This window comes from Myotis nattereri, assembly GCF_964212035.1.
Source record: "Myotis nattereri genome assembly, chromosome: X".
Taxonomy (NCBI): domain Eukaryota; kingdom Metazoa; phylum Chordata; class Mammalia; order Chiroptera; family Vespertilionidae; genus Myotis; species Myotis nattereri.
The window spans coordinates 51,327,850-51,340,949 of NC_138078.1; the positions used below are offsets into that span (position 1 = coordinate 51,327,850).

Genomic DNA, 13,100 nt, shown 5'->3' on the forward strand with positions numbered 1-13,100 from the left:
GCGGTTGAACTCCCAGTCAAACGACCACCCAAGGGGACAATTTGCATATTAGACTTTTATTATATAGGATAGGATGAGAGCCCAAGTTTCCTATTTCCTAGCCTAATGTTCATTATGTTAAAATTTTTATCAGATCTTACCATTCTGAGATACAATACAATGCTTAAATCAGTGCTAGAAGAATTATAGACTCTAAAGCAGTGGTTCTCAAGCCTGGCTGCACATTAGGATCCCCAAAGGAGCTTTTAAACATGGGAGCTGGGGTCCCCACCCCCTGATATTCTGATTTAGTTGGTCTGAGGTAGAACCTGGCCTTTCTGAAAACTGCCCCAGAGATTTCATATGTACAATTAGGGTTGAAAACTACTGGCTTAAAGGAACCCCACGGGTTCCTTTCAGCTCTACTTCCCACTCTATATAAAGAGCCCCTCTATTATAGTGGTTCTCAACTGTGGTGTTGGGACATGCTGGGTGGGTTGCCAACAGTTGTGATACATACATGTGTACACATACACACACCACATACCTATATAATTGAGGTTATGTATGTGGCAAGGTCATGCTCCCTCTCACATTCTGATCTTGTCCTGGTGTGAGAAAGAATAAGATGAAGTTGTAGCTAGTACATATGGCATTCATGTGAATATATCTGTCACGTGTGTCATGCCTGTTCTATTAACAACACTGCCAGATGTATTTCTAGCCTCTGCTTGCTTGAAAACTTCTGATAGTGGTGAATCTCACAGGGCAGCCCATTGTATTCCATAACTGTTAGAAAGTTGTTCCTTGTAAATCATCCCACCAGGTCTTGGCTATATAAAAGTCTAATTGTTCTTATTTATGACAGCCTTTCAGATAATATTCTCATACTATTAAGCCTTTGCATAAAATAGAGAACACGTGGGCAGGGTACTAGAGTGTTTTTGATGAATTTGTAAATGGCCAGAGGACCATACCCAGCCTATATCAACCAATTAATCAGTGTCATCCTGGTTAGATATGTCTAGGACATGTCATAGAATTCTGTCTTTTGCCCTATCTTATTCAAAGACGCAAAGATTTTTTTATTTTATTTGAATGCCCAATGTTGGCAAGTATGACTAAGATGGGCATTCCTGTCTATTGCTGTTAGGAATGTAAATTTGGTATAGCTTTCTGTAAGGCAACTTGAAAATATGTATCCAAAGCTTTAAAAATGTTCCTATCTTTTGGCCCAGTAATTATACACATAGGAATTTATACTAAAAAAAAATAGTCATTGGTGTGTAAAAAAAGATTTACTCAACAGATCTTTTGAGCGTGTAAGTATCAGGCACTGTTTCTAGGTGTTGAGGATACGGCATATGAGACAGGTAAGATCCTTGGCCTCATGAAACTGAAGAAAGACATTCTTGTGGAGAGAGATGTGCTGAGCCAGCTCAGCCAAGGGTTCGCAAGCCTGAGGGAGGGCAGTGAAGGATGAAGAAATGACAGACAAAGAGAATAAACTGGGTCTAGATGGATCTTCCTGGGCCTGGCTGAGACCACAGAGAGAGATCCAGAGGCAAGCTGAGCCTTTATTTTATAGCCAAAGGTAAACAAGATAGTGGTCACCATAGTTAACAATGTTCTTGTGAGTTTCACTTGTTTTGGCAGCACTTGCTACACCTCCCACAGCCCATTAGCTACCCAGATAAGATCTAGGGAGTGTCATAAGGTCAAGCCTAATTATGCTAAGGAGACTGTGCCCTCTAAGCTGGGACTTGTTTGTGGCTTTGCCAACAGGTCAGTCCAAGGCTTAACCCTATAGCCGCGCCCTACAGAGAGAGAGACACAGTTACCAGAAAAACAAAATCATTTTAGATGATAAGAGATAAGAAGAAAATATAGCGAAGTCACAGATAGGATAGGAAAAAAGTACTTCAGAAGAGAGCTTGGGGGAGGTCTCTCTGAGGAAGAGATATTTAAGCTGAGAGCTGAACAAAGTGAAGGAGCAAGTCAGGAAAGGAATCAGAGGAAGAACATTTTAGGAAAAGGAAACAGCAAATGCGAAGGTCTTGGGGCAGGATGAACTTGGTTTATGAAGGAGCAGCTGAGAAGGCCAGTGTGGCTAGAGTGTATTGAAAAGTGGGAGAGAGTAGTACAAGGGCCATTCAGAGGGGTAGTCAGGACCACATTACAGAGGGCCTTTGTCTATCATGGTAACATTTTGGTTATATTTATGTATCAGGATGTTTGCTGTAACATGATTTATAATAACAAACAATTTCTTTTAATGCCATCTTAATATCTAATGTAGGAGTCTGGTTTAATAAATCGACATTTCCACATAATGCAATACTATATACAAGTATTAAATATTAAAATCATGGTTTTTGATTTTCAAATTTTATAAAATTATGTATATTACTCTCATAATAAAAAAGATATTACTTTGGTTTATTTTACCTTCACAACTACAGAATAATGATGATGGTTGTCATATGAAAGAGATGTAAGGGCTTGAATTTAATGGTAAACCCAGTATGAATCCACAAAGACATGACAAGGATGGGGGCGAAACGCTACTGTGATTTTAGGCCTCATTAACAAGAATATTGGGAGGTGCCTGTGTCAATCTACTTGATAATGATCACACCACATCTAGAAAGTTATGCTCATTTCTGGATGTCACAATTAAGGATGAACTTGGACAAACTGGTGTATAGTTAAGATGGCGAGGATTCTTGGAAACTATGTCATGTGGTGAATCATTGAAGGAGCTAGATATATTTAGCTTTGAGAGGATTCGGACAGAGGGGCACTGAGAGTGAAAATTATGCTCAGGGTTTGAACAACTTTGCTATGAAAGTGGGGTTAAACTGATTCCATGTCATTCCAGATGACAGAATTGTGTCCTATGGTCAAACGTTATAGGAAACGATTTTCATCTCAGGATAAATAGAAATTGGTATCATTAGACCAGGGATATTAGAGAGGTGCTTCAAACATCACATCAGACTTTACATGGTCACTGAGGTCTCTTCCGACTCATCCATCATTCTTTGAGGTCTGCCACTTGTTTGTTTCAAGCCAAACTATCCTACTTTCTCCCACCATTTCTCTTATAACATCACTTTCTATAACACTGGTCACCGTGTCTCTATTTTGTTTAATGGGATAGACTGCTTCAAACAGGGTCTGGGAGCAGTTGCTCCCCATGATTTCTGAATTCCAAACTTCTGTCTGACTGTATTGCTTTTTGACAGCCATTTTACACTTTCCACTCAAGGAACTTCGTGACATCTCCAATCCTTAGGCCTTTTGTACAAAAACTACTTTTAAGCCAGATCTTCCTCCCATATTATTTTTTTTTACTAGAGACCTGGTGCACAAAATTTGTGCACTTGGGGGGACTCTCTGCCCAGCCTGCACCCTCTCACAGTCCAGGAGCCCTCGGGGGATGTCCCCATGGACCTAAGCCATCAGTCAGACATCCTTAGCGCTGCCGTGGAGGCAGGAGAGGCTCCCGCCACCACCGCTGCACTCACCAGCACTGAGCCCGGCTTCTGGCTGAGCAGCACTCCCCCTGTGGGAGCCCACTGACCACCAGGGGGCAGCTCCTGCATTGAGCATCTGCCCCCTGGTAGTCAGTGTGCATCATAGTGACCTGTCATTCCACTGTTCGGTCAATTTGCATATTGGGCTTTTATTATATAGGATGGCTGATTTGGGAGGAACCTAAGTGTCAAACTGAAATTGATCCCTGTTATAACTTTTACTTTGGGCCGATAATTTCAGCCCGTCCAAATATTTTTGAATTGTGATTCTGTTATCTTACATATTAATCATCCTTCCAGCTTTGTGTTGTTGTTACAGCAGAATAAAATGCCTACCTTGTAGACCAGTTATGAGATTTTTGTAGTTGTATATTATATGAAAGTACTCCAAAAACTGTAAAGTGCTATACAAATGTAAATTATATTTCATTCATCAGTGATTCATTAAACTGCTAAATTATTAAAGTGCTGAGGACAAAGCTCAGGCTGACACTGAACAAACTGTAGAAAGTGAGTTGGATGAAGTACAGTTAGGTAGATCAAAAGATGTCAAGCAACTGTGCTTAGTCCTTAAATATACTGTACCTAACTCCACTACCAATTAGCTCACAGTTCTTCACTTTGCCCTTAAAATGATCATGAGGGTCTCTTTCAGTTTCCCTGCATTCTTATGATAGCCGTCTGATCTGTCTTTCAAGTATTCTATCCCCAAATAAATGGATTTGCCTGGCTTGACTTGTTCTTAGTAAACCTATGGTGGTTCACATTGATCTTTGTTTCACTAAAGAGAGGACTGAGGCGCCCTGGCTGGTATTGCTCAGTGGTTACAGTGCCAGCCCCTGCACTGAAGGGTCTTGGGTTCGATCCCTGGTCAAGGGCACCACCTGGATTGTTGGTTCGATCCCCGACCCTGGTCAGGGCACGTGTGAGAGGAAATCAGTCGATGTGTCTCACATTGATCTCTTCCTATCCTCCTTCCTCCCTCCTTCCCCCTCTCTCCCATTTTCTCCCTTCCACTCTGTCTAAAAAAAAATCAATGGAAAAAATATCTTTGAGTGAGGATTAACAAGAGAGGACTGAGGAGATAGAAGCTTGGTAAAGTTGATGGTACTTTCCATCTTTTCAGAAAGGCTTGTAAATGAAGGGAAGGCCTTTTAAACTAGTCATCCTACCCTGTGAAAAGTGGGGTGAAACTGATTCCATGTCATTCCAGATGACAGTAATGTCTCTTTTTTAAAAAATATATGTATTGATTTCAGAGAGGATTGTGGAGAGAGAGAAACATCAATGATGAGAGAGAATCATTGATCGGCTGCCTCCGGCATGCCCCTCATTGGAGATTGAGCCTGAAACCCAGGCATGTGCCCTGACTGGGAATCGAACCATGACCTTCTGGTTCATAGGTTGACGCTCAACCACTGAGCCACACTGGCTGGGCGGTATTAAAGTCTTTCTACAAATCTGTTTTTGCAGTGTTCCTGCAAGGGCTGGTGTGGGAATAAGCAGTGTGGGTGCAGGAGACAGAAGTTGAACTGTGGCGTGGATTGCAGCTGTGACCCCACAAAGTGTAGGAACCGTCAGCAAGACAAGGTAAGATTAGTGCCATTGCCCCTTATTTTCCCCACTAGTTTCCGCCCTTTTCTTCATGAAATCTGGAATCTCCTGCACAGCTCTTCTACTCTTCTTTTCTCTGCAATCAGAAAAAGACACAGTTCGCTTAATCCTATTTGCTCACTGCTAGTCTGTCCACACATCCCCTTCAGAAACCACAGCCCTTCCCAGAAGATTCCCAGGTATGAGTTCCCCATTCCCCACCTTGACTATAATGTTTCTATAGTTTCTGAGGCAGGAACAAGGAACAAGAAAGCAGGCATTTACAGGCATATAGATATGCAGGATCCAGCTAATCCAGAGGCTTAGCTGGAACTATAAGGGCAACATGCTGAGGTGCCAGCTTCCAGGAAGGAAGTTAATCCTTCTGACATCTTGAGACATTAGTTACCTAGCCCCTCTCCATGGGAACCAGCTATTCTCTAGGAAAAGACTCACAGGAACTTGGTCTTTCTGATGGTCACTGTTGTGAGCCAAGGTAATTGTAGCTGTCCTCCTTATATTACTTCCAGGAATAGAAATCTCAGGGAAACAAAAAATGTGTTCTGAGAAAGGCAGCACCAAGTACGTCAGGTCCACATACTTGCCTTATGCCTACCTGTGCCCATGGCAAAAGCCCATTCCTACAGCTCCCTATGTGATAAGCAATAATTTTAGCAAGCTTAGTGTAATGATCATTCATCATGCATTTCTTTTTTTTTTTTTTTTTTTTGAGGAACTGTATTTTTATTTATTTATTTATTTATTTATTTTTTAATTTTTTTTTATTGCTTAAAGTATTACAAAGGGTATTACATATGTGTCCATTTTATCCCCCCGCCCTAGACAGTCCATCATGCATTTCTTGAACATCTACATGTAAACAGTTTTGCCCTGGGTTTTCTATTAAAAACTAGCGGCCCAGTGCATGCATTCGTGCACCAGTGAGGTCCCTCGGCCTGGCCTGTGGGATCAGGCCAAAACCTGCTCTCTGCCATCCCCCGAGGGGTCCCAGATTGTGAGAGGGTGCAGGCCAGGCCGAGGGACCCCACGGGTGCATGATAGGGGCTGGGGAGGGACACAGGAGGTTGGCCAGTCAAGGAGGGACCACAGAAGGGCTCCAGGGTGTGTCCAGCCCATCTTGTTCAGTCCTGATTGGCCAGACCCTAGCAGTAAGCTAACATACTGGTTGGATCATCTGCCCCCTGGTGGTCAGTGCACGTCATAGTGAGCAGTTGAATGGCCTTAGCATATCGTTAGCATATTACACTTTTGATTGGTTGAATGGACAACCAGACACTTAGCATATTAGGCTTTTATTACATAGGATACTTCTAAGGTAGGCAGTTATTAGAGGATTAAAGAGGTAAGGCTAACAATTGCAGATGTCTCAGGGACCTTGGGAGTCTGTTCCTGTGGCTAAGTAAAATAAGTCAGACAAAAAGTCAAGTACTATATGATTTCACTCATGTGGGATATAGAACTGAAAGCAACAAACAAACAAAAACTCATAGAAACAGACAACATGTTGATTACCCAAGGGAAGGAGGTGGGAGTAGTAAAGGGTGAAGGGGGTCAAATATATGGTGACAGAAGGAGATTTGACTTTGGGTGGTGGGCACACAATGCAATATACAGATCATGTACCATAGAAATTTATACTTGAAACCTATATAATCTTATTGACCAATGTCACCCCAATAAAAGATTAGACCCTAGGCTTCCTGATTCTTAATCCAGTTCTTTTTTCATAACAGAAGCTTATAATTCTAATCAAAGCTCTACCCCAAAGTCACCTCACTGCCTAAGTAACTTCTTTCTCTTGGCCTTGGTTTCCTTCTCTGGAAAAAAAATAATACAGACAACACCGTTTTTAGTAAAAAGAATATTGCAGATTGGAAAAAGGGAAAGTTAAAGAAATCACCAAGGCTTGGTCTTGTTTAAACCTCGCCTCATGATGCATCCTGTGCCACTATCCTACCTAGTCCTTCGCCTTCAGAAGCTGCCATCAAGCACTATGACCCCAAGCAGGGTCTCCCTGAGACTTGCTTAGAAACTGATGAGGCCCTCCAAGCTGGTGTCTCTCTGGTTGGACGGGAACAGTGATTCTATAACCCTGGGAACTGAATTTCTAATAGCCTGTCTGCTTGATTCTCAGGATAGCTTGGGAACTGTTGAGAGGACCCAGGATTCCGAAGGTTCCTTCAAACTGGAGGATCCCACAGAAGTGACCCCAGGATTAAGCTTCTTCAACCCTGTCTGTGCCACTCCAAACAGTAAGGTAGGTAGGCTAAAAGGCAGGCATTTCCAGCTGTATTATGGTCCCTCTCTGCCTTAGCTCTGACCGACAGTGGTGGGGGAAGGGGAGAAAGGGCCAATGTGCTTGTTGGGAACTGGGAATGGAGCATAGAGTCTGTTGCTTCCTGCTTCCTGCAGAGCAATCTTACAGAACACCTCATATATTGGAAGTGTTCTGGGCATCTGTGGGGGCTAAGCTGGGCTGAGCCTCTGCCCCCACCTGAGATGTAGTCATACCTGTTTCTGTCCCTCCTAGATTCTGAAAGAGATGTGTGAAGTGGAGCAGGTTCTGTTAAAGACTGCTCCAGACACCTCCTCCCTTGGCCTCCCAGACTTGAAACATGTAGCCACAGAATCCCAAGAAAATAAAGCTCCAGGGAAGAAAAAGAAACGAGCTCTGGCCAGCAATGTCAGCTTCTTTTCCGGCTGCTCCCCTATTGAAGAAGAGGCCCCATAAAATTGGACTCATCTCTGACCCAGTCTGGCTTACAAGACACCTTCTGGTTGCAGCAAGAGGAGGTTTTTAATGACTCCTCTACATTTCAGGTTTCTTGCTGTTGATAAAAGGGACAGCATGTTACTGAAAAGGAAGGAATTTTGTTGGCTCGGTCCTCAGTCTCTAGTCCTCCAGCCCCAGACTTGCTCTCTCCTCTCTAGAAGGGTGCTAAACCGCCTGCTGAAGACAGAACCAGCTGACCTTCCTTCTGACTCTTTGGGAACCAATCCCCAGTACAGTCAAGCTCTTTCTGATTTGCCAGCAGTTCAGGCTGCCTCCCAGGGTTGTCTTATCTCTAGGCTCTCTCAGCTTAATGACAGAGCCTACCCCGGGTGGGACGCCTGACACCCATCTTTCAACCCACCTCAGGAAGGGGCTCTTCATGGTCCTGAGGTAAATGAAATCTTTAAAAATGTTAATGTTTTTTAAAAGAAATAAAGAAATAAAGCTTAGTGCTTCTATTGTTTGGAAAGATCCTTCTGTGCTATATTTTCAACCCATGTTCCTCTGCCCCTGGGAATGCCAGGCAAGTAGCCAGGCCCCACCGCCTTGTCATGGCCCCTGTCCCCTAAGGGCCGTATGGACCAATACATTATGTCTTCACGTCACTCTGCTACCTCAGAAAATTGGAATAAAACTAGCAAGGCCAGTGTCCTGATCTCCACGGTACAGCCTGCCCAGCCTCTAGATTTACAAGAAAGGAACATATTTACCAGGCATCCCCATGCACCTGCCACAGTTTTATTTAAAGTCACAAAGTTAGTGGGTAATGGAGCTAGAACTTGAACCCAGGCCTAATACCAAAGCTTCATGTGTTACTAGAGTGGCAGTGGTGGCAATCCCTAAAGCCCTGCAGCCTGACTTCTTGCTTGAGCATATGCCTTAGGCCACACTGCTACCTGCTTTTTCTCCTTTGAAAGGGGAGCAGAGGGCTGTGCTTACTCCTTACTGGGCATCAGAGTTCTCCATCTCTGCTTAAAACTGCAAGGGTGCCAGCCCTAAAATGCCAAACACAGGTTGCTGACTGGCCTTAGAGCCTTCTGAAGAATTTTCAAGCCCTGGGCCTCTCATATCCATGCATTCTGAATCCCAGTCTCCCCTACCACCACCCCGCCCCCAGTAAAAGCTTCCAGAGCACCTCCCAGAACTCAGCACATGAAAGCCCAGACTCCTCTAAAATCCACCAGAGCCAAGCAAAGGAAACTAAAGGACGATCTGCTGGGAATGAAGCCTGCAGGAGGACTAGCTGCCCTGCAGCCCTCTCTGGCCTTCTGCCAGCAGGCAGCCCTAATTCTCTGCATTTTAATGTCCAGGAAGCAAGAGAGCCTCTTCCATTGCCAACTAGAGCCCCTGGATACAATGGGAAAGCAGAGGGAGGAGGGCTGTCTCTTGGCATAAGAGAGCCAGTCTTCTCACTCTCCCAAGCCCAGTGTGTGGGGGGGGGGATGGGTAAGCAAGCTATCCCCAGAGAGGCATCCTTTCCCACCAACACTGCATTAACCCACAGGCTTTGAGCCATCACATCTTAGAGCAGTGGTTCTCAACCTTTGGGTCGCGACCCCTTTGGGGGTCAAACGACCCTTTCACAGGGGTCGCCTGAGACCATTGGAAACACATATATAATTACATATTGTTTTGTGATTAATCACTATGCTTTAATTATGTTCAATTTGTAACTATGAAAATATATCCTGCATACCAGATATTTACATTACAATTCATAACAGTAGCAAAATTACAGTTATGAAATAGCAACGAAAATAATTTTATGGTTGGGGGTCAGCACAACATGAGGAACTGTGTTAAAGGGTCGCAGCATTAGGAAGGTTGAGAACCACTGTCTTAGAGGGAAGGTCAGTCCCACCAGAGCCCTTCATTTTAGCACTAAGCTGACTACAAGTGCTAGCCAGCCCTGTCTGCTGTGATGTAGTAACAGTATCTTTTGTACGTTGTGGACAAAAGAAAGGGCTACATAATAAACCTGACAAGCTCAAAGGAGGCATGCGTGGTGGCCTTACAGACTCAGAGACCTAAAGTAACCACATAGGATGGTCTGAACATAAAAATTCCTAACTAAAACCAGTTTAGCAGGGGAGTCACATTCTAGGCCTGTATATCTTCTTTGACATAGTTCAATCTTTACCCTAAGTGAGCCTGTATATTGTCTTTTTGCATCTAAGATAACATACCCTTGGAATGTCAGAGTAATCTCATCCAGATCCCTCAGGGCACACCAGAGCAGAGACTATGAACCCTTCTTGTTGCCTACATACCATCTCTATTTGTTGTAAATGCTAACTATCCTGTACCCACCAATGTAAAAGATGTCTGAGTCTCTCCATTTCACTCTTTATCCAATTCAGAGATTTTCCTTCTTTTCTTTCTCCTGACCCCTTAATCTACCATCAATGGATTTCATGTAACCCTCCTTAAGTCTCCTCCTTTGATTCTAGTGTATAAATTAGGCTGTAAAACTGCCATTCTCAGAGCGTTTTCTCAATCCCTTGAAATTTTGCTTCCCAGAAATTGTCCGTTTGGCTCAAATAAACTTATAAAAATTATCTACAGGTTTGAACATTTCTTACATCGACAATGTGTTCATCTTTCACAATCCAGTGACCCCAACTCCCTATACTCCTCAAATAATTCTTAGAAGGAGACTTTAGATGCCTTGGAGATAAAGCAGCTGGAATGATGCGAGTCTCGGCCATCCTAAATGAGCATATACTGTCTGGGATGATGGATGGGAAGGTTAGGAGCCACAAAGCCCATGGGGACCCCTGGCCTAGAAGCAGGGTGATCTGCTGTCCAGATATTAGGAAGTAGCTTGCAATTCTCTCTTCTTGATGCACTTTGCAAAAGTGGAAGTAGACTCCCAAGAGGGAAAGAAGGCTAATGAACGAAGGCTGTCCTCCCATGAAGCTTGAGACCAAATGTTGGACTCCCTCACACACACCCCATACCAGGGGGGTGGCTGGGCCCCTTCTCTGGCAAGTTGCAAAGTTGTGTAGTCACCTCCCCCCAGCTTCCCTCCCGCCTGCCAGTGCCCTAAGCCCTCGCCTCCCAGAGGCAGGACAAAGCCCTGGCAGTGACTGAGGGGAGCAGGAGGAGGGACAGAGGAACCGGGAAGGCTTTACAAAAGAATTCCTCACCCCAAAGCCCCCTGACCGGCAGCAGCGAGTAAAGAAGCAGATCTGCTCTCCCTCCCCCTTCCCCCCTCCCATCTTCCCACCCAGACGGCACAAGCCAGAGAGCAGCTGCAGGACTTCAGAAAGGACCCACACAGCCTCCTGTAGGTGGCAACAGTGCCACCTGTTTGACTGGTGGGGCAGAGCGGTGGACTGAAAGAGAGAGGAGGCAGACAACTCGAAGAGGATCTGGGAAGCGGTGCAGTGCAGAGCCGAGAGCAGAGCTGCCGCTGAGAAAAGGTGTGAGGGCTGGGAAGGCTGGGGGGCTACAGGCAGCGGGGTGGAGGCTGGCTCCAACCTGCAGGGATTGGACAGCACCCCTGCTCAGCTTCCTTGAGGGTTTTTCAAGCTGCTCAGACCTGACCCCATTCTCTAGACAGCTCTTGGAGGGAGGTGGGGCTCTGGCAGGCAGTGCCTGGGGTACTGGGGGCAGGATCTGAGAGGAGGCAGGAGGTGCCGATGGAGCCCAGGGCAGGCTACCACAACCCAGTCCCAGGGTGGGAAGAGGCAGAGCCTCCCTTTGGGATGACATTTTCCTGGGAGGGAGCTCAGGAAGCAGAGAGGTTTCCTTCCCCCAGCCTCAGGCCCCCACCCCTCCACAGCCTACCCTAACGTCCTTTCCCAAGGCAAGCATAGTGTAAGGAGGGCTGTTTCAGGAGTAGCTACACCCTCCCTCCTTTCAGGGGCCCAGCCACTGTGCACCCCTCTAAGACTCCACGGCCTCAGGAGAGTTCAAATGACAGGGGGTTGTGTCCCACAGACCACACATACTTTGGGTGTATTTAGGAGCTCTTTACACACCCAAAGTCATCAACAAACCCATTTTTTACTGCCAGCCACGAGTACACACGCACAGACAAGTGCTGACACAAATCGCACCCCTTCTTAGGAGAATCACCATCACACACCCAGCCTAGTTTGGGATCAATTAAGCCAACTCAGTCTCAGCCTGACCCAAAAGCACAAGGTACAGGGATCGCCTGCCCCAGGACAACCACACCCCCCATACCTTTGGCCTGTATTTGTTGCACTTTCACCTAAGGGACCTCAGAGGGTGGGGCCCTGAAAAGGGGGAGGTGGAGACTGGGTTACTGATTGAGGTGGGGTGGGGGATGACTGGGAGGGAAGTGATCAGACTGGGGCAAGAGGGCTTGGATTTTCTAGGTGTGCGGACAGGAAAAGAGCCCCTTAAGTCTGGGAGTGACCCAGACTGCCTGTTCCTCTGGCTTCCTCTTATTGGCTGTGCTCCCTGCCCCCTGGAAGGTGGAGACAGAGAATCTTTCAGTCAGGGCTTTGTGATGTGTGTAATCTGTATCCATAGTAACTGGCCCACTAGCTAGGCCTCCCTTTAGCCCCAGGTCAGAACTGGAACTTCAGCCTCATGTTACTCCTAATTCCTGGGGCTGCCTGAAGCTTGGTTAAATCTGCCTCAACTTGTTAAATTGAGTTTGCCCCACCCCAGGCAGTTTCTCCTGTTAAATGGGCATGCTATTAGGTAGGAGAGATTGCGTGTTCATCCTGCAAGCCAACAAGCTGGATTTCCCAAGTGTCCCAGACTGACCAGGTATCCAGATTAAAGGGAAAGACCCTGGAGATTGTCGTCCTTTGCTCACCTCCTCATCCACTCTGGCACGCAGGACCTGCTCCATGACCTCCATTGCTGGGCAGCAGCCTAGGCCTTTGCTTCACCATCAGGCTCCTCAGATACACTGGGAGGAAGGCTGGGATCTGCCTTCACCAGGGTCCCTGATGGCAGAGTATCTCTTCCCCCAGGCCCTCACCATGGCCAAGTCCCCCAACTGCTGCTCCACCTGGGCCCGCAGCGTCCACTGCCTGTATAGCTGCCACTGGAGGAAGTGTCCCAAGGAGAGGATGAAAACCAGCCAGGTGGAGTAGGGATGGGGGCACCTGAAGTCCAAGGCAGAGGCCTCGTGAAGGGGAGAAGGAGGCTAAGGAGGCCACTGCGCTCAGAGGCAGCTGTGGGTGGAGGGAAGGGGCTTTCTCTCCCCA

The 13,100-nt window shown here is 46.0% G+C and overlaps 1 protein-coding gene across 1 annotated transcript in view; it reads left to right on the forward strand.

Annotated features, from left to right (window-relative positions):
• Positions 1 to 8,371, forward strand: part of KIF4A (kinesin family member 4A) — a 177,614-nt gene extending 169,243 nt beyond the window's left edge. The window contains exons 30-32 of the mRNA XM_081080846.1: positions 4,992 to 5,108; positions 7,267 to 7,389; positions 7,663 to 8,371. Coding sequence (XP_080936972.1) covers positions 4,992 to 5,108; positions 7,267 to 7,389; positions 7,663 to 7,863 — 441 coding nt within the window. The 3' untranslated portion in view covers positions 7,864 to 8,371. The remainder of the gene's footprint in view (positions 1 to 4,991; positions 5,109 to 7,266; positions 7,390 to 7,662) is intronic.
• The last annotated feature ends 4,729 nt before the right edge of the window (positions 8,372 to 13,100 follow it).